The 21,177-nt window shown below is 42.8% G+C and overlaps 1 protein-coding gene across 3 annotated transcripts in view; it reads right to left on the bottom strand.

The window, feature by feature from the left end:
• The window catches only part of LNX2 (ligand of numb-protein X 2), a 241,317-nt gene that overhangs the window by 39,138 nt on the left and 181,002 nt on the right, over positions 1-21,177 (bottom strand). For 2 of the 3 annotated variants that reach the window (XM_073613387.1, XM_073613386.1), the window contains 2 exons: positions 16,037-16,405; positions 1,114-1,251 (listed from right to left, as the gene is read on the bottom strand). In XM_073613387.1, coding sequence (XP_073469488.1) covers positions 1,114-1,251; positions 16,037-16,405 — 507 coding nt within the window. The remainder of the gene's footprint in view (positions 1-1,113; positions 1,252-16,036; positions 16,406-21,177) is intronic. The other variant, XM_073613388.1, reaches the window with a different exon arrangement.

The raw sequence follows: 21,177 nt of genomic DNA, 5'->3' as shown, positions 1-21,177 counted from the left end.
TCCTCTATGGAGCATGCTCTGTTTCAGTTCCCTTCTAAGCTCTTAATTTCCTTCTTTTTCTTATCTGAACAGCCCATGTGACTATAGAGTCACACATGTGGGTGTATACACAGTGGTACATTACACTCCCCTCCCTTCTTACTCCTCCTTGTCCTCCAATTGCTAAACACTATGAGGGTGAGATATAGTATGCTTGTTGATTACATTTACTAAGAAACTCACAAAAGTTTTTAGTTTTAATATGAATCAATATTAAATATATTTAACGTAATTGCTAATATCTGTAAGGTAAAAAGGCGTTTTGCATGCAGATGCTGTCTGAACAGAGTGAAAGCTAGTACCGATCATCTTTGACTCCGCTTACACCATAGTAATGCACAAAAAATAAACATTTGATGTTCAATAAAGATTTATTGGGAGCTGTAAGACAGTTATTTAATATTCATAATTAAATTGGAATTGCTCTTTTGAAACCGTTTTTTTAGTCATGTGACTGGCACAGACTCTGGCTGGCCAGACACAGACTCAAAACATACATCAACAGAGTAATAGAAGCTTCTCCCAAAGATCTTACCCTGCATATGCTAAAGAACAGGGAAAGATCATGTGACCACACAACAGCGCTGCAGGAGAAAGGTACTTAAAAAGAAAAAAAAATACAGCAGCATGATATATAGGATTTATGTTAATTATTTATAGTAATTAACACTTCTCTGTTTAGTATCACTTTAATTACTGTTTGTGTGTGTGTTTTTTTTTTTTTATATGGCCATTAATACTCGTCTTTGTATGAATTTTCTGACATTTTGGTAATAATTCTCTTCTTAGATCCAAGAATAACAATTTTACTGTTTAGGTTCTGACATGAATGTGTTTTAACAAACCCTGCCTTATATTACTTCACTCTATAGATACAGAGCTATGAAGCTCAAGGCACAAGGGGTGCACTGCTATTTTTTTTTAGAAGGAATTCAGGGCAAAATATATATTTTTCAAGGTTCTTATAAGCATAAATACCAATTATAGATGTTCTCTAATCTATACCATAGCAAATCTTCACTTTTGACTTCAGGTCCACTTGACAATCTGAGAAAAATGTCAGGAAGCACTCACCCTGTGTGCAGTAGGTCTGTGATGGTAGACGGGCTGCATATGGTGGTGAGATTGTCCATTGCTTATTTCACGTGACACATTAGGAGCAGGATGCTTTACAGGGCGAGATACGGTCAGATGGACTCGTTCCCCACTACCCTTTGGGAAAGCAAAGAACACAAGATGATGCCACCCGAATCGAAATCCAGCAAGTTTCATAAATGTGCAATTTTTATGTAAGAATGATATTCAACTGCCTGAAGATAGAACTTCTCCTTTACAGAGAAAGTCCTCCATTTATTGGCCTACTGGATATATAAATCAGAAATACTCTGCAGCACTCTGTCACACATCGCTCAATAAATCCTGTCTCTTCAGAAATTAAATGGCGTGTAAATGTACTGTAATTAACTGAAGCTAATAGAAGGAAAAGAGCATTTACAGGTCACTAAGAACCTGTAAAATTTTACACTTATTAAATGGCAGAACATCTTTTATTGAAATATGTAAAATGAAGAACTATATGACTACTAAAGAAGTAAAGCTACTTAACTGTGTAGAAAAATCTTAAATACATTTTACTGTACTCCAAATGTACCTTTTCACAATAAAACCCTAAAAAAGGCCCCCCGTATTCAACAAATAAGGCAATACACATTTAAATGACCAGGCTTTAAAGGATAAGTTCTCCTTGCAAGTAAAAAAATGTGAATTTATTTATTTTTTTTATCCACTTCAGCCCCGGCTGCAGAATGGCCGGGCCATTTTTCGCGATTCGGCACTGCGTCGCTTTAACTGACAATTGCGCGGACGAGCGACGTTGCACCCGAACAAAATTGATGTCCTTTTTTTCCCACAAATAGAGCTTTCTTTTGGTGGTATTTGATCGCCTCTGCGGTTTTTATTTCTTGCGCTATAAACAAAAAAAGTGCAACAATTTTGAAAAAAAAACCCCAATATTTTGTACTTTTTGCTGTAATAAATATCACAATTTTTTTTAAAAAAAGCTATTTTTTTCTCAGTTGAGGCTGATATGTATTCTTCTACATATTGTGGGTAAAAAAAAAAAAAAATGCAAGTGTATATTGATTGGTTTACGCAAAAGTTATAGGGGATAGATTTATAGCATTTTTATTATTATTATTATTTTTTTTTTACTAGTAATGGCTGTGATCTGCGATTTTTATCGTGACTGCGACATTATGTCGGACACATCGGACAATTTTGACACATTTTTGGGACCATTGGCATTTATACAGCGATCAGTGCTATAAATATGCATTGATTACTGTAAAAATGTCACTGGCAGTGAAGGGGTTAACACTAGGGGGCGATCAAGGGATTAATTGTGTTCCCTGGAAGGTGATTCTAACTGAAGGGGGAGGGGACTGACTACAGGAAGTGACAGATCATGGTTCTTAGCTAATAGAAACACACGATATGTCATTCCTCTCAGAGCAGAACACAGATTTGTGTTTATACACACACTTCCTTGTTCTGTCCCTCGTGCTCGCGATCGTTTGTGTTCATTGGTCATTGCGACCGTCGGCCACGAGCATCGGCACCCCCGCTGTGCAGTGGGCGCATACGCACGCCTGCTATCCCGATCCCGTGAGCCGACTTATAGCTATGACGATTCGTGTGATCGTGCCGACCTGCCGCAGTATAATGACGGTGGCTGGTCGGCAATCGGTTAAGGAGCTTGTAAAGCATTGCACCCTCGATTAGCAGTTTTCAGCTCTAATGCTAGGCTCCTGCAGTCTGTCTCTGTAGCTGTCTACCTGTACTTCCGATATGGCAGACAGTAAGGCCTGATTCACACCTATACATTTTTTAGTGCGTTTTCAGTTTTGCAGAAACACACTTCAGTCCATTCAATATGGTTTCCTATGGGTCATGTTTACATCTATGCATTTTATGGAAAGGGCCAAATACTTTTTTCTGGTTTTGGTTCCATAGACTTCAATGGATCAAAAATGTGTATTGAAAAATGCAAAATGCACCTGGAATATGCAAACTGCATAGATGTCAACCAGGTCTTACTGAGTGACAAGAAGATCAATTAACTACTTAGAGAGCTCATCAACGCCCTGGTAGTTCATTGAGAACTACAAGCCGTCAGCTGCAAAGGCTGTCAGTACTTGTAGTTCATTCATTCACTCACAGAACTCTGAATAAATGATAGAGCCGTATGGGTGAAGCCCTCTCTGCAAGGCCACACTTCTTTTGAATAGTAACAGTGGGTGTGAGGAGAAGATCTCTGGCCCGCTGTCAAAGGGGAGGGGGGGATCAGGGGGAGAGCAGGCAGATGCTGAACATGTTAAATGTAACACCCTAAATATAGGTGTAACATGTAACATGTACAGAAAGGTGAAAATATCCTTTAAACATGGTAAAATATATTGTAGCATTCTTTTGTGCCTGCTAAAAATCATTTTCAACAAGGTCCTTGTTCAGACATTTCTTGTTAGGGCTCATTCACATGGGCACAAAGGCCTGTAGAGCGTGAAGGGGCGTTAATGTTTTCGGGAGCAGAGTGGAGCTGCATTCAGGTAGCCTGTTAGTCAATGCAGAAGTAGCGGCGCTACAGACTCACCCACATCGGCTCTACAGACTCACCCCCACATCCTAGTTTGAGGTGACAACACTCAGGCCCTGTCTCCTCATGCTGCTTTGTTTTTATCCTGTCACACAGGCAACCAACAGAGCCTACAGGTGGTCATTTCAACAAACCTGAGCAGGCATGATCCACTGTTATCATCATTAGAAAACTTGACCTGAGAAATACCATGCAGCCATCCCCACAGTGCATGTAGGCACCAAGTTGCTGCAAAGAAGCAGCAGGAGATTAGCAATAGGTGAATAAAAGGTAAAACAAGTATTTTGTTTGATGAAAAATGGCAATAGTTTATCATAAATAGTGCTTTAGCCAATAAATGTCATGTAGTTAGGGTTTACATCTGCTCTATGATTAGCCCATTAGAGGGCGAAACGCGTCAGTAGGCGGACATGGTTGGAATGCCTCTGTTATCGTTGACAGAATAAAGCTTTTGTATACAAGGAATCAGAGCGGTGTGCAGCTCCACTACTTTGCAATATACAAACATATGCAATTAGTGTGGGGAAGTATTGGGACCCACAGCTGAAGGGAGAGAGGCAAAGGACTTGAGAGCAGTTTTGATATGTATCGGGTTGTACATCTCCTTTAATTTTTCTACCAAAAATATAAAGACTCACCGACTTTGGGGAAAATTTGTAGGGAAAACCAGTTATCTTACTAGTATGTTTTGGTGAGGAACCCCACTTTAACATGGGAATAATACATATATTTCATTTAAATATTGTGCCTGTGGGGACTGAACCCAGGACTCCGGTGCTATTTACTAAGCCATGAACTGTACAGAAACAAACAATGGAGCATCAATAAATGCTTCAGATTGTCTGAAAGAAGAAAAAACGTTGCCATTCATAGTCCACAAATACTTCCATTTATTTTCACTGGAGTAATGACGTCTGGAAGATGATTGGTGGGTAATAACAGTGAAATACATTTTAAAAAATGGAGCTTGAAATAAGTATCTGTAAAACCAGAGAACTGTCATTTTAACAATCATTTCAGTTTAGTGCAGATCTTCTTCATGAGGCATAACAACAGCTTGTTCTGGCACACTTGCGCAACGCTGGCATGCTTTTTAAAAACAACTCACATCTACATGTAGCCAGATTTGATGATTTAATGGGTCCATCTGTCATGAAGAATTATTTCTGTTATTTAATCTAGCTTCTGAACCCATAATTTATGCTTTAAAGGAAAATACATCTTACAAATTAAATGTTAATTGCCAGTTTCTACAAATATTCACTACGGTTATGATAATTCACTAAGCAAGTGCAGTACAGTACGGCAACCCAGATCCACTGAAGATATACACTCTAAATGAAAAGAGTTACTGTACTTTGCTCTTTTTTTTTTTTATACTAAAAAAGCCTGCAAAATGAAAATAAAGCAAACCCATAGTTTGTCCCTACTAGTTGGCCAATAAAAGTCAAAACTTACATTTTTATGATTATTATTATTATGATTTTTATGATTATGCATTCAACCACCTTAATCACATTACAGTGCTTGGGCCTGCAAGCACTGAGTATCAACCAATCTTCTGGTGGTCAATTAGCCCTGGTTCACACCTATGCATTTTTTAGTGCGTTTTCAGTTTTGCAGAGACACACTACAGTCCATTTAACATGGTTTCCTATGGGTCACGTTCACCTGTGCATTTTTTGGAAAGAGCCTGGGACTTTTTTCTGGTTTTTGGTTCCACAGACTTCAATGGATCAAAAACGTAAAATGCACCTGAAACCTGCATAGGTGTGACTCAGGCCTTATGCCGCATACACACGGTCGGAATTTACGACAACAAATGTTTGATGTGAGCTTGTTGTCGGAAATTCCGACCGTGTGTAGGCTCCATCGGACATTTGTTGTCGGAATTTCCAACAACAAAAATTTGAGAGCTGGTTCTCAAATTTTTCAACAACAATTTTTTTTTCAGCCATATTTCCTGGCGGGGTGCTTTACAGGCCCAGGAGTGTGGATCCCCCAATACAAAGGGACCCCGGTTCCTGAAGGTTTTTTAATGGAGCCCACCGTGAGTGCTGAAGATTGGGTCTGTCTGGTTTACCACAGAACCCTGCAGCCGGATAAGGAAAGGGAGATTCCAAAGAATTTTTCTAATTCTTGTGGGTTTTCTCCTTTAAGTAAATGTTGTCATGCCCGGAGGCTGTCAAGAGCACGTACCTGATTCCATGCTAGTCAGTCTCGCTCTGTGTCACAAGCTGCATGCTTCCTCCAGGCCAAGCCCCAGGTAGGATGTGGGAAGGGTTTTTCTTTCCCTTTGGAATATCCCCTCACCTGGACAGCTTCTTTTCCAGCAGGCAGAGAGGGCATGGGTCAGTCAGCGGTATGCCACGCCGCTCCCGCTGCCACCGCCATTATGACGGCTCTCCATCCAGCAGCTCTCCTCCTCACCTCCACCCCAGCCCCCCTCCACGTGCAATCGCGCGGGAAATGGTCTCTTTTGAAAAAGATGAGGGGAGGGCGCAGTCAGGGCCGGTGCTACCACTAGGTGGACTAGGCAGCCGCCTAGGGCGCACTGCCACCTAGGGCGCCTGGCCGCTGGCTATTTAATTCCTGCACTGTCCTCCACAGAGCTTGCAACTACCCTGCCATGTCAAGCAGCACCCCTCGCCCCCACCCCGCTCTGGCTCTCCACTGTGATGCGTTTCCAGTCCAGAGAGACAGTAATCCCCCCTCTCTGCTCTGCTATCATGCAGCGAGCCAGTAACAGACAGTGTCACGTGTGTCCAGTCCAGCAACCCCCAAGGCGCTCTCTGATGTGTGTCAGTGTCAGGCAGCAGCCCCCCCCCCTCCCTCTCCGCTCTCTGCCTGACACTGTGACATGTCCCACCAGGCCGCTCTCCACTCTACAGTGTCCATGTCCTGCGTCCAGCAGCACAGCCCCCCCCCCCCCCCCCCCCTGCTCTCCTGGCTGTGTCAATGGAGCGGAGTATGGATGGAGGATGCATCATGGGATACAGCATGGTGTGGCGCCTGGCAGCGGCTCTCCGGGCATGGGGACAGGTGAAGCCTGGGCTGGCTGGAACTTGGCAGTACAGCAGAGTTGGTGCCAGTGAGGAACAGGTGTTACACTGGTGTAGTAAGTAAAAGTGAATGAGATTGTATATGTGATGACAATGAAATGACAATGAATTTTAAAATGTGTGTGTATATATATTATATTGACTGATCTGCCAAATGTCCCCCCGAGTCTGTATTTGATGGGCGCTGGTGAGTCTGTATTTGATGGGTGCTGGTAAGTCTGTATTTGATGGGCACTGGTGAGTCTGTATTTGATGGGCGCTGGTGAGTCTGTATTTGATGGGCGCTGGTGAGTCTGTATTTGATGGGCGCTGGTGAGTTTGTATTTGATGGGCGTTTGTGAGTCTGTATTTGATGAGCGCTGGTGAGGCTGTATTTGATGGGCGCTAGTGAGGCTGTATTTGATGGGCGCTGGTGGGCTGCATTTTAGGGGGCGCTTCATTAAAAAGGTGGGCTATATATGGGCGGGACAAAGATAGTGGAGTCAGGGATGGAGCCGGGGGGGGGGGGGGGCGGCAAAGGTTTCGCCTAGGGTGTCAAAAATCCATGCACCAGCCCTGGGCACAGTGGGAGGTCGGAGAAAGGGGGGCGGGGCCTTAGCCCTTGCATTGGCGCGATTCAGGTGCACTTTTTGCAGGTGTATACAGCTGAAGGAGGGACACAGAGCATATGGATGGCATGTGAGTGTTTAGTGACACAGGCTTTCCCAGGGAATGTTTACTTAGCATCAGACTGAGCCTTGATAGCAGTGGCAGTTGCTGGACTATTTTGCTCAGCAGTGGGTACATCTTCTGGTAGTACCTCTGCTTTTTGTGCTTGGCACTATGGGCAGAAGAGGAGGTACAAATACCCCAAAAAACAGGGGCTCAAAGGGATCTCCCTCAGGCTCTGAGGACCCCCCCTCTGCAACGCCATGTCCCCCTGAAAGACCTAGGGAGGCTGGTCAGAGCGAGCGATCGGGGTTGTCAGGGGCTGTAACTGCTTCTGGCATTTCAGCCCCTGTATATATTACTCAGGAGGTTTTTTCCTCAGCCGTGACTGGATTGGAGGAAAGATTAACGGCTTTAATCGCATCTTCACAAAGTGGAAGAAAACGCATTAGGTCCCCTTCTACCACTCAGGACCCTCAAACAGAGGAACACTAGGAGGGGGAAGATGATTCTCCCTCAGGGGACCGGTAAGAAACTGATGACTCCTCCTCTGAGGAATCAAGTGGGGAAGGACCTTCTTCAGCTTCGCAGGCTGAGAAATTGCTGGTGCAGTCTCTTACTGAAATGGTCCGCTCCACATTTAAGTTACCCATAAAGCCCACTTCTTGTTTGGGTTCACTAAAGCCTCCTCAAGCTTTGCATGCTTTTCCTGTCCATTAATTGCTGGAAGAGCTTATATATTCTGAGTGAGATCACCCAGATAAGCATTTTTCCCTCCCAAAAAGTTTTCAACACTTTATCCTATGGAGGAAAAATTTACAAAGATGTGAGGTATACCAGCAATTGACGCTGCTATATCCTCTGAATAAAAGTTTGAATTGTCCTGTTGACAACGCTCAAATGCTTAGGGATCCAACCGATAAAAAGTTGAAATTCCTGTTAAAAAACATTTTTTCTTTGGCAGGTTCAGTAGCTCAACCTGCAGTGGCGGCAATTGGAGTGTGTCAATCCTTGAGAGACCACCTGAAACAGGTGCTCAAGGTTTTCCCTGAACAGCAGGCCCAGGATTTAGCCGAGCTGCCAGGGGCTTTGTGTTTTGCAACTGACTCAATCAGAGATTCTATTCTTCAGACCTCTCGCCTTACGCTTGGGTTGGTGTATATGCGTAGAATTTTATGGTTGAAAAAATGGTCAGCCGAAGCGCCATGCAAAAAGCTCCTGGCTGGGTTTCCTTTCCGCAGTGAAAGGCTGTTTGGGGATGATTTGGACAATTATATCCAAAAGATATCAAGTGGGAAAAGTACCCCTTTGCCAGTTAAGAAAAGGAGTAAACGTCCGTCATTTAAACGGGCTCTTTCTCCAGTGCCAGGGGCATCAGCCTCCAGGCAATCGCGACGGCCTCCACAGTCAGGTTCAAGAGGTAAACTCAGAGTCAACCCCAGGGACAAAAGAAGTCCTGGGGGAGGAGACCTACAAGACAGAATGCTAAATCCTCTTTATGAAGGGGCGCCCCCGCTGGCTCGAGTGGGGGGAAGACTGCTACAGTTCTCAAGGGTCTGGCAGGAGGATTTTCAAGACCGATGGGTGGTCTCCACAATAGCTCTTACAAACTAGAGTTCCGAAAATTCCGTCTCCTCGTTTCCTCAGGTCAGATGTTCCCAAAGATCTAGAAAAAAAGAAGTCTCTCTTCAACTGTTAGACTGACTTTTGTCGCAGAAAGTGATCATGGTGGTCCCCATGGAAGAGCAGGGGTTGGGGTTTTATTCAAACATTTTCATGGTGCCAAAACCAAATGGAGATATCAGACCCATTCTAGATCTCAAGGATCTAAACCAGTTCCTGAAAATTTGATCTTTTCGCATGGAATCAATCCTATCAGTAGTCTCCATCCTACAAGGAGGAGAACTTCTGGCATCAATCGACATCAAGGATGCATACCGGCATGTACCTATTTTCCCCGCTCATCAGAAATTTCTGCATTTCGAAGTGGAAAATCTTAATTTTCAGTTTGTATCTCTGGCTTTCGGTCTAGCTACTGCACATCGGGTGTTTATAAGGGTCCTAGCCCCTCCTCTGGCCAGATTAAGGGCCCAAGGTATAACGATTATAGCTTACCTAGACGACCTGGTCTTGATAGACCGGTCGGTAGCCCGCTTAGACCAAAGTTTGGTCACCACAGTCAACTACCTGGAATACCTAGCTTGGGTCCTCAACCTAGAGAAATCTTCTTTAAAGCCAGTAAGAAGACTAGTGTACTTAGGTCTGGTTATAGATACAACCCAGAAGAGGGTGTTTTTACCCCAGGCAAAGATCAGCGCCATTAAGGAGCTGGTTCAGGTGGTCAGGGCTGAAGAAGGGTCCTTCTATTCGTCTTTGCATGAGGTTGTTGAGAAAGATGGTGGCTGCATTTGAAGTGGTTCCCTATGCTCAGTTTCATTCGAGACTGCTGCAAAACAGTATCCTGTCTGCCTGGAACAAGAAATTTCAGGCGCTAGATTTTCCGATGCATTTGTCGCCAATAGTGCGCCAGAGCCTCAGTTGGTGGTTGATACCTGAGAATCTGCGTAAGGGGAAATCCTTCTTACCAGTTACCGGGAAGGTGGTAACAACAGATGCCAGCCTTTCGGGTTGGGGAGCAATCCTGGAAGAGACGACTGTCCAAGGGAAATGATCCAGAACCGAAAGGACCTTACTAGAGATTCGGGCAGTGTACCTAGCCCTAAAGGCCTGGACATTCAGGTTGCGGGGTTGTCCTGTCAGGATCAAATCCGACAATGCCACAGCAGTGGCTTATACCAATCACCAAGGGGGCACCAGAAGTCATGCAACCCAGGGAGAGGTAAACCATATCCTGACCTGGGCAGAAAAGCATTTGCCGTGCATATGGGCAATCTTCATTCCAGGGGTAGAAAATTGGCAGGCAGACTACTTAAGTCGCCAGCAGTTGTTCCCGGGGGACTGGTCCCTTCACCCTGACATCTTCCTGACTATATGCCAAAGATGGGGGATACCGGACGTAGATCTGTTTATGTCCTGGTTCAACAACAAAGTCGACAACTTTGTCTCAAGAACAAAGGATCCCACTCACATGCGGAACAGATGCGTTGGTGACCAACTGGGATCAGTTCTCACTGATTTATGCATTCCCTCCTATTCTGCTGCTACCAGGACTTCATCGCAGGATCAAGCAGGAAAAGAAGTCGGTGGTTCTTGTGGCCCCAGCGTGGCCCAGAAGATCTTGGTATGCAGAAATAGTAAAGATGGCGGTAGGGGCCCCATGGACCCTACCACCATGACCAGACCTGCTATCGCAGGGACCAGTGTTCCATCCTACCTTACAAACGCTAAACTGGTTTTTGGTTATTGAAACCCATATTCTAAAGAATCGTGGGCTTTCTGGCTCAGTGATATCTACCTTGATTAATGCAAGGAAGCCAGCTTCCAGAGTCATTTATTATAGAGTCTGGAAGGCATATATTTCCTGGTGTGAATCCAGGGGTTGGCATCCCAGAAAATATGTCATAGGTAGAATCCTTGCCTTTCTACAAATTGGATTCCGTGGTCCGTAGTTGTATTCAGGGGGTAACGCGGCTTAATCCACCGGTTAGAGCACCCCTGAATCCTTTGGACTTGGATTTTTCGGCATTACAGAAACAGCCTTTTGAGCCGATACGACATATTCCCTTGGTCCTTTTGACAAGGAAGCTAGTTTTTCTGGTAGCCATATCTTCTGCAAGAAGGGTATCAGAATTGGCTGCTCTTTCTTGTAAAGAGCCATATTTAATTATTATGGAGTACTATTGCGTCCTCATCCTAGCTTTCTGCCGAAGGTGGTTTCAGGTTTTCATCTAAACCAGGATATTGTTCTGCCTTCATTTTTTTCCAGAACTATGTTCTACGGTAGAAAAGTCTCTACATTCTCTTGATGTAGTGAGAGCAGTCAAAATCTATTTGGAGGCAACTGCTCAGATTCGGAAAAAGGATGTTCTGTTTGTGTTGCCTGAAGGTCCTAAAAAAAGGACAGGCAGCGTCAAAATCTACTAAGTGGATTCGGCAAGTAATTATTCAAGCTTATGGTTTGAAGAGGAAAGTTCCACCTTTTCAAATCAAAGCGCACTCCACCAGGGCTGTTAGTGCTTCGTGGGCAGTGCATCACCAAGCCTCCATGACTCAAATCTGCAAGGCCGCAACTTGGTCTTCAGTCCATACATTCACCAGATTCTATCAGGTGGATGTAAGAAGGCATGAGGATATCACCTGTGCGATATCAGGTGTGCTGCAGGCAGCAGTATAGATCCTCAGGTCTGATTGCACATTACTTTTTTTGTGTCTCCCTTCCCTCAGATAGCATTGCTCTGGGACATCCCATACAGTAATTACTGTGTCTCTGTGCCCTGTGATGTACAAGAAAATAGGATTTTTATAACAGCTTACCTGTAAATCCTTTTCTTGGAGTACATCACGGGACACAGAGGTCCCTCCCCCTTCTAATAAATGTATATTGCTTTGCTACAAAACTGAGTTACTCCCAGTAAGGGGAGGGGTTATATAGGAAGCTAAACTTTCTGTCTAGGGTGTGCCAGTGTCCATCACCTAAAGGTGCCTATATAACCCATATAGTAATTACTGTGGCTCTGTGTCCCGTGATGGGTCAAAATAGGATAAAAATCCTATTTTGACCCCTTCGCAAAACATGACTTAGTACTTGGTGGCAAAACCCTTGTTGGCAATCACAGAGGTCAGACGTTTCTTGCAGATGGCCACCGGGTTTGCACACATCTCAGTAGGGATTTTGTCTCACTCCTCTTTGCAGATCCTCTCCAAGTCATTAAGGTTTCGAGGCTCCATGTTTGAAGGTGAAGATGGTGTTCTTGGGGTCACAGGCAGCATTCCTCCTCCTCCAAACACAGCGAGTTGAGTTGATTTTGGTCTCATCTGACCACAACACTTTCACCCAGTTCTCCTCTGAATCATTCAGATGTTCATTAGCAAACTTCAGATGGGCCTGTACATGTGCTTTTTTGAGCAGAGGGACCTTGTGGGAGCTGCAGGATTTCAGTCCTTCACGGCGTAGTGTGTTACCAATTGTTTTGCTGGTGACTATGGCCCCAGCTGCCTTGAGATCATTGACAAGATTCTCCCGTGTAGTTCTGGGCTGATTCCTCACCGTTTTCATGATCATTGAAGCACCACGAGGTGAGATCCTGCATGAAGTCCCAGTCCGAGGGAGCTTGACAGCTATTTTGTGTTTCTTCTATTTCCGAATAATCGCACCAACTGTTGTCACCCTCTAACCAAGCTGCTTGGCGATGGAATTTGATTGATTGATTGATTGATTGTTTCTGTGGAACGGTGTCTTTTAATACAGGTAACAAGCTGAGATTAAGGGAGTGCTCCTAATCTCAGCTCGTTACCTGTATAGAAGACACCGGGAGCCAGAAATCTTGCTGATAGGGGATCAAATACTTATTTCACTCATTAAAATGCGCATCAATTTATAACTTTTTTGAAATGTGTTTTTCTGGATATTTTTGTTGTTATTCTGTCTCTCACTGTTAAAATAAACATACCAATCAATTATAGACTGACATATCAGCATGGATGTCGCATCACTTCTCTAAATTAAATCTCTCTAAAACCGAGCTATTAATATTCCACCCCACCCATGCCCCCCTCCAAGACTTTTCCATCAAAATCAACAATGCAACCATCAGTCCCTCCCCTCATGCCAAGGTACTAGACGTAATCCTAGACTCTGACTTGTCCTTTCAGCCTCAAATCCAATCGTTGTCAAAAGTTTGTAGAATTCACCTCCGTAGCATCTCTAAAATTTGCCCCTTTTTAACAAATGGAACCACCAAGCTCCTCATTCACTCCCTTGTTATCTCTCGCCTTGACTATTGCAACTCCCTTCTCATTGGCCTGCAGCTCCGTAGGCTATCCCCTCTTCAGTCTATCATGAATGCTGCTGCCAGCCTTATCCACCTTACCAACCGTTCAGCGTCTGTCAACCCTTTCCTCCAATCCCTACACTGGCTCCCAATCGCCCAGCGAATTAAATTCAAAATACTAACCACAACATACAAAGCCATTCACAACTGTGCCCCAAGCTATATCACCAATCTCGTCCCCAAATATCACCCAAACCGTCCTCTACGCTCCTCCCAAGACCTCCTACTCTCAATCTCCCTCGTCTCCAGGATTTCTCCAGAGCCTCTCCCATCCTCTGGAACTCGCTACCTCAACCTGTCCGGCCATCTCTTACTCTTGCTACCTTCAGGCGATCCTTGAAAACTCATCTCTTCAGGGAAGCCTATCACGCCTCCAACTAATCTTTTACCACTTCCATCAGCTCATTCCCCACAGTTACAACCTTTTGTTCCACCTGCCCCACCCTATTAGATTGTAAGCTCTTCTGAGCAGGGTCCTCTTAATTCTCTTGTATTTTATTGTATTATAACTGTATTGTCTCTCTTTTATATTGCAAAGTGCTGCGTAAACTGTTGGCGCTATACAAATCCTGTATAATAATAATTTCCTTGTCAGTGGGAAATTGTACAAAATCAGCAGGGGCTCAAATACTTTTTTCCCTTCATTGTACGTCAATCTAAATGCAGCAAAATACAGCAGTGCTTGCGTTTTTGATGCGTTTCTGCTGCTTTTTTTCTGGTTTCTTTTGCATGACAACAGATACCTTCCAAAAAAGCAAAATGCATTAAAATAGTGTAAAAAAAAAGTGCAAAATGCACTGGGAAAATGCATCAACTGCAACCTGCATAAGTGTAAACTTAGCCTAAAAGTGCATTTCTACTTTTGCATTCACATCTGTTACTGTATGTGTTCCCATTCCTAAAGCATACTTAAAAATAATTTAACCTCTTGCCTACTGGGCACTTTTACCCCTTTCCTGCCCAGGTCAATTTTCAGCTTTCAGCACCGTCACACTTTGAATGACAATTGCGCGGTCATGAAGCACTGTACCCATATGACATTTTTATCAATATTTTTCACACAAATTGAGCTTTATTTTGGTGGTATTTAATCTCCACTGGGTTTTTTTTTTTTTTTGCTAAGCAAACGAAAAAAGACTAAAAGTTTTGGAAAAAAAAGTTTTTCTGTTTGTTATAAATTTTTGCAAACGGGTAAGTTTTCTCCTTCTCTGATGTGCGCTGATGAGGATGCACTGATGGACACTGATAGGTGGCAATGAAGGGCACTGATAGGCGGCACTGATGGGCAGTAATAGGTAGCACTGAAGGGCACTGATAGGAGGCATTGATGGGCACTGATAGGCAGCACTGGTAAGAAAAAACTAACAGGCAGCACTGATGGGTACTGATTGGCAGCACTGATGGGCACTGTTGGGGCTGCACTGATGATCAGGGCACTGATGATCAGTGCCTTTCACACTTGCCGGTTACTGGCTCTCCTCTCCCCACGCTGTGACAGTTTGAGGAAAGGAATGCCGATAACTGGTAAATGTGTTTACATCGTGATCAGCTGTGATTGGACACGGCTGATCATGTGGCTGCTGTGATTGGCCCTTTACCTCAATCACAGAGCCCACCAGATGCGTGATTCTGGGAGGACATCAATAGATGTCCTCCCAAAACTGGATGACAGCGCTGTAGCCATTGATTGGCTATAGAGCGGTTATCAAGTGGTTACAAAATAAATTTCTTACCTTTCCAGATGTGTGTTTTGAGCATGCCTTGGGCAGACTGCGAGCTAATCTAAATATTTTCAAATGAAATTAAACTCAATCTGTCCACAGTGACAAGAAGGGACACGCTGAATTTCCCCTTGTTAACACATAATGAAGAAGCTCAGTTTCTAGATCTTTAACCCTCTGTTAGGACAGTGTTCAAATCCAGATTATAACTGATAATGAGTTCTGCTAGCACAGTACAGAAAGGATTAAAAATGGCAGACATATGAAAGAATATGTAAACCCAACACTTTATATTCCTGATATGTGCCTGCTGTACCATGTACCTGCGTTAAATGTATCCTGCTCTCTTTGTATTGCTTCCTTTGTGTGAAATCCTTGGTGTTCCTACCAGTCCCTCCATTTTCCTATCAAAAGCTGACCACACTAGGCATGGGAGCACATCATGGTCAGTTTTCTAGCTGTGCTGGAAACCCAGCCTGTTCTCTTCGATGGATCAGACTTGTGCTGACACCCCCCTGCACAGCCATTCCCTGGGAAGATCAGTGTGCTGCTGTTTCTCCTCCCCCAGCTCTCTGAGCTCTGTAATCTGACAGGGATTATAACACTCCGTTACTTTATCTAAATTGAAAAAAAAGTTTTTCCTATAGCTCTACTTTACCCTGCCTTAAAATGCCCTGTAGCCATCAATGCAGTGCATGTAGACAAAAACTGGTTGCAAAGAGGCTTCGTGAGATCAGTAGCACTGAGATGCAACAAAAGATGAAAAAAAAGTTGAAAACAGTATTTGTTTTAAAATAATAGAAAAAAAAATGTCAAAAATGTATTATAGCTAGGGTTCATATCTACTATGAAGAGCAGAGTTCGGAGGTAGGTGTCACTAACATTTCAGCTGCAATTCACTCGCCATGCAAAGAAGTTTCCTTTTAGTAACTTGACATAGCAGCAATCTGATGTTTAAGTTACCTGAATAATCTGAGCAGCAAGTTCTGGGGTGCCATGTTTCAGGTCAAGCCCATTGATTGCAAGGACACGGTCATTGCTGTGAAGTCTCCCATCCTGAGCAGCAAGTCCACCTTCCAGGAGATCCAGAATAAAAACTCCAGATTCATCAGTTCTGCGGACAAGCTTGATACCAAGCTGCTCGTTGGTTCCTCTTTTATTCAGAGTGACGTGGAAACTTTCTTCCTTCTGTAAGCCGTTGTCCATGTGGCTCACAAGCCTGCTTCCGAAGCGCCTTTCCCGTAGCACAGTGAGATGCAGCACAGTGCACGGCTGAGACATGACCACCCTGGCGTAGTTGTGTGATACATTGCTAATATCAAAATTATTCACCTATAGAAAGTATAAACTAGACTTTATTATTCAGCAAAGAGAACTATGTGCAAAATAAAAATCTCTGTTGCAGTAAAAACACATAAAATTGGATAATTATGTGTTTGATTGTAAGAAATGATATGCAATACTGTGTAGTCTGAAGCTTTGGCTATTTACTGTATATAGGACTCTTTGGTTATAAACTGTATATTTGACTAAGCGGTTAGTGAAATAACAGCAAGCAGCCATTGCTGCCCATCCTGAACAACTTCATATCAGATTTAACTCTGCCACTGGAGGACCAATTTTTTAAAAATTTTACACACATGCTAAAACGGCCCTATTTGGCCCTAAAAATATGTATAACCCTCAAAACATTATACATTTTCTCACAGAACTTGTAAGCAACTTGTAAGCAAAAAGATGGCATTTGCACCAATTTCGTGCAATGTAAACATTTGCAACCATCTATCAAACGTAAACATAAAGAAAAAAAACCTAAAAAAGTAAACCAGATTTTAATGGATGAAACACAACTTAATACGATACTCAAAATTTTACATAGGTGATGCATTAAAAAACCTCAACAGTTTATCAAATGACAGGTGACCGTAAATGATGGTCCTAGAATGATTCTTCTCACTTTGGCATGTGCGGCTATATCTAATATGTGTTGTGCAATTTGTATGTACAGACATACATGCCTCCTAACTGCTTATGTTTTATGTTTATGTACACCCAGGGGTCCTTTAATTTGTTTTTAATACTTATTTTATTAGATTTCATAAATATATATATATATATATATATATATATATATATATATACACAGTGGATATAAAAAGTCTACACACCCCTGTTAAAATGTCAGGTTTCTGTGATGTAAAAAAATGAGGCAAAGATAAATCAATTCAGAACTTTTTCCACCTTTAATGTGACCTATAAACTGTACAACTCAGTTGAACAACAAATTGAAATCTTTTGGGGGGGTGGGGGGTAAAAATAAAAAAATAAAATAATATGGTTGCATAAGTGTGCAAACCCTCTTATCATTTAAAGTGTCTCTGATTAACCCCAAATAAAGTTCAGCTGCTCCAGTAGGTATTTCCTGGCATTTTCTTAAGCCTTGTACACACAAACGGATTTTCCGCAAACAAAGCGTCAGACTTTTGTCTGCAGGGAGTTGGCCATGAACTTGTCTTGCATACAAATGGCACACAATTGTTGGCCAACAAACACGAACATAGTGACATACTATGTGGCTTTTCAGCTCTTTAGCGCCACCCTTTGGGCACCTTCTGTTAATGTTGTCATTGATTCCGAGCATGCGTGTTTGTACTTTGGTCTTTTGTCTGACGAACTTGTGTACACACGGTCGGAAAATCTGACAACAGACCGTTGTCCGCGGAAAATTTATAAGCCTGCCATCCAACATTTGTCTGCGGAAAATCCGACAATTGTCCGATGGAGCGTACAAATGGTCGGATTTTAGACCAACAGTCTGTCAACACACAATTCCCGTCGCAAAATCTGATCGTGTGTACGAGGCTTTAGTCGCATACTATAGTAAAAGTCATGGTCCGCAGAGAGCTTCCAAAGCATCAGAGGGATCTCATTGTTAAAAGGTATAAGTCAGGAGAAGGGTACAAAAGAATTTCCAAGGCATTAGATATACCATGGAGCATGGTGAAGACAGTCATCATCAAGTGGAGAAAACAGTGAGATTACCAAGAACTGGACATCCCTCCAAAATTGATGAAAAGATGAAAATTGGTCAGGGAGGCTGCCAAGAGGCCTTCAGCAACATTAAAGTAGCTGCAGGAATATCTGGCAAGTACTGTCTGTGTGGTACATGTGACAACAATCTCCCATATTCTTCATTTGTCTGAGCTATGGGGTAGAGTGGCAAGACGGAAGCCTTTTCTTATGAAGAAAAACATCCAAGCCCAGCAAAATTTTGCAAAAACACATCTGAAGTCTCCCAAAAGCATGTAGGAAAATGTGCTATGGTCTGATGAAACCAAGGTTGAACTTTTGGCCATAATTTCAAAAGATATTTTTGGCGCAAAAATAACACCGCACATCACCAAAAGAACACCATACCCACAATGAAGCATGGTGAGGGCAGCATCATGTTTTGGGGCTGTTTTTCTTCATCTGGAACAGGGACCTTAGTCAAGGTAGAGGGAATTATGAACAGTTCCAAATACCAGTCAATATTGGCACAAAATCTTCAGACTTCTGCTAGAAAGCTGAACATGAAAAGGAACTTCATCTTTTATCATGACAGCGACCCAAAGCATACATTCGAATCAACAAAAGAATGGCTTCACCAGAAGAAGATTAACGTTTTGGAATTGCCTAGCCAAAGCCCAGACCAGAATCCCATTGAAAATCTGTGGGGTGATCTGAAGAGGGCTGTGCACAGGTGATGCCCTCGCAATCTAACAAATTTGGAGTGTTTTTGCAAAGAAGAGTGGGCAAATATTGCCAAGTGAAGATGTGCCATGCTGATAGACTCATACCCAAAAAGACTGATTGCTGTAATAAAATCAAAAGGTGCTTCAACAAAGTATTAATTTAGTGTGTGCACACTTATGCAACCATATTATTTTAGTTTTTATTTTTACTTCCCTCCACCTAAAATATTTCAGTTTGTTGTTTAACTGAGTTGTACAGTTTAAAGGTCACATTAAAGGTGGAAAAAGTTCTGAAATGATTTATCTTTGTCTCATTTTTTTGCATCACAGAAACCTGACATTTTCAGGGGTGTGTATAGTATATATATATATATATATATATATATATATATATATAATTTTATTTTATCTTTTTTTTACAAGCTCCTACGTGATAGTATTGTGCAGGTGACAGACCCATTTATGGAGACATCAGGTGGTCTATTTGACCCCTAATACTCAGAATGCGTTTTGGGTAGCATAGAGAAGAGATTATGCTGCAGTTGTGAGCTTGTTACTGATCTTTTTTCCTGCCTGTCATGTAACAGTTATCTGGGTGGCTGTAGAGCAGTAAGATCACTTTTACAGTACATTGAATGGCCTGCCCCCAATTACAAACCCTAGTGGAGGCTGGGACAAGGTAAACAGCTTTAGGATGCCGAGCGAGAGGAGATCCCCAATCTCCTCATTAACCACTTAAGCCCCGGACCATTTGGCTGGCCAAAGACACTTTTTGCGATTCGGCACTGCGCCGCTTTAACCTCGTGCGACGTGGCTCCCAAACAAAATTGACGCCTTTTTTCCCCCCACAAATAGAGCTTTCTTTTGGTGGTATTTGATCACCACCTCTGCGGTTTTTATTTTTTGCGCTATAAACCAAAAATAGCGACAACTTTGAAAAAAAAAAAAAACTTTTTCACTTTCTTCTATAATAAAAATCCCCAAAAAATATATAAAAAAACATTTTTTTTCCTCAGTTTAGGCCGATCTTCTACATATTTTTGGTAAAAAAAAAAAATCGCAATAAGCATTTATTGTTTGGTTTGCGCAAAAGTTATAGCCTCTACAAAATAGGGGATAGTTTAATGGCATTTTTATTAATAATTTTTTTTTTTACTAGTAATGGCAGCAATTAGCGATTTTTATCGTGACTGCGACATTATGGCGGACAGATCGGACACTTTTGGCGCTATTTTAGGAGCATTCACTTTTATACAGCGATCAGTGCAATTAAAAATGCATTGATTTCTGTGTAAATGTGACTGGCAGTGAAGGGGTTAACCACTAGGGGGGCAGTGAAGGGGTTAAGTGTGTCCTAGGGAGCGATTCTAACTGTGGGGGGGCTGGGCTATGTGTGACACGACACTGATTACAGAGAGCTGTGATCAGTGTCAGTGTCACTAGGCAGAACGGGGAAATGCTTGTTTACATCAGTATTTTCCCGTTCTTCCTCTTCGTGAGACAATCGCGGGTACCCCCGCGGACATCGAGTCTGCGGGACCCGAGATCACACTCACGGAGCTCGTGGCGCGCGCGCGCGCCTGCAAACTGCTTCTTAAAGGGCAACGTACAGGTGCATTAATATGCCTGTACGTGCCCTTCTGCCGACGTATATCGGTGTGAGTCGGTCAGCAAGCGGTTAATGAATGGACCTGGAACTGACAAGGATTTTGACACTTCTGGGTTCATTATCTGTGGCTAGCAAGATAGATGCAGTGGAGGGCAGGAGAGGCGTTGCAGGTCTAATAGGTCATCAATGTCTCCATGAAGAGAACCTGTCACCTGCTCAATGCTTTTACACAGAGGGTTTGTTAGCCCCTTTATGATAACAAAGTTAAATAAACAGAGAAAAAAAAGTAAAATAAATAATTAAAAAGAACTAAATCAAAATAAATTTACATGCACCCCTGTCATCCTGCACACACACCCAAATACATGTAGGGCACCTGTACTCGTTTGAATCAGTTTATCAGGAGTATGCATTGCCACCCTCTCTAAGTTCATTAAGCTGGTTCTTTTCTTCATTTGCTATAGTAGGGGTTGAACCACTGGGAATACCTTTCCAAGTGAATAATATATAAAAGATATAATAAATATAGTTTATACTTTGTCCACGACATAGTGGGCACATGAGTGTTTTTTACTAGCAAAAATCCCATTTTCTCTTTCGTTCATCGACGGACACAGCGCCTCCTTAATCTTGACCATTGGAACATCCAAAAGCAGTGCCAAAGAAAAATGAGGGGTGGGCAAAATAACCCAAGGCTAACCGCAAGAGCCCTAACCAGGACACAGGAACCTTAACCGGGTCACAAGAGCCCCATCTGAAAA

Source organism: Aquarana catesbeiana, linkage group LG02 (genome assembly GCF_042186555.1).
Source record: "Aquarana catesbeiana isolate 2022-GZ linkage group LG02, ASM4218655v1, whole genome shotgun sequence".
Lineage (NCBI taxonomy): Eukaryota > Metazoa > Chordata > Amphibia > Anura > Ranidae > Aquarana > Aquarana catesbeiana.
This window is presented reverse-complemented; position numbering and strand designations above follow the sequence as displayed.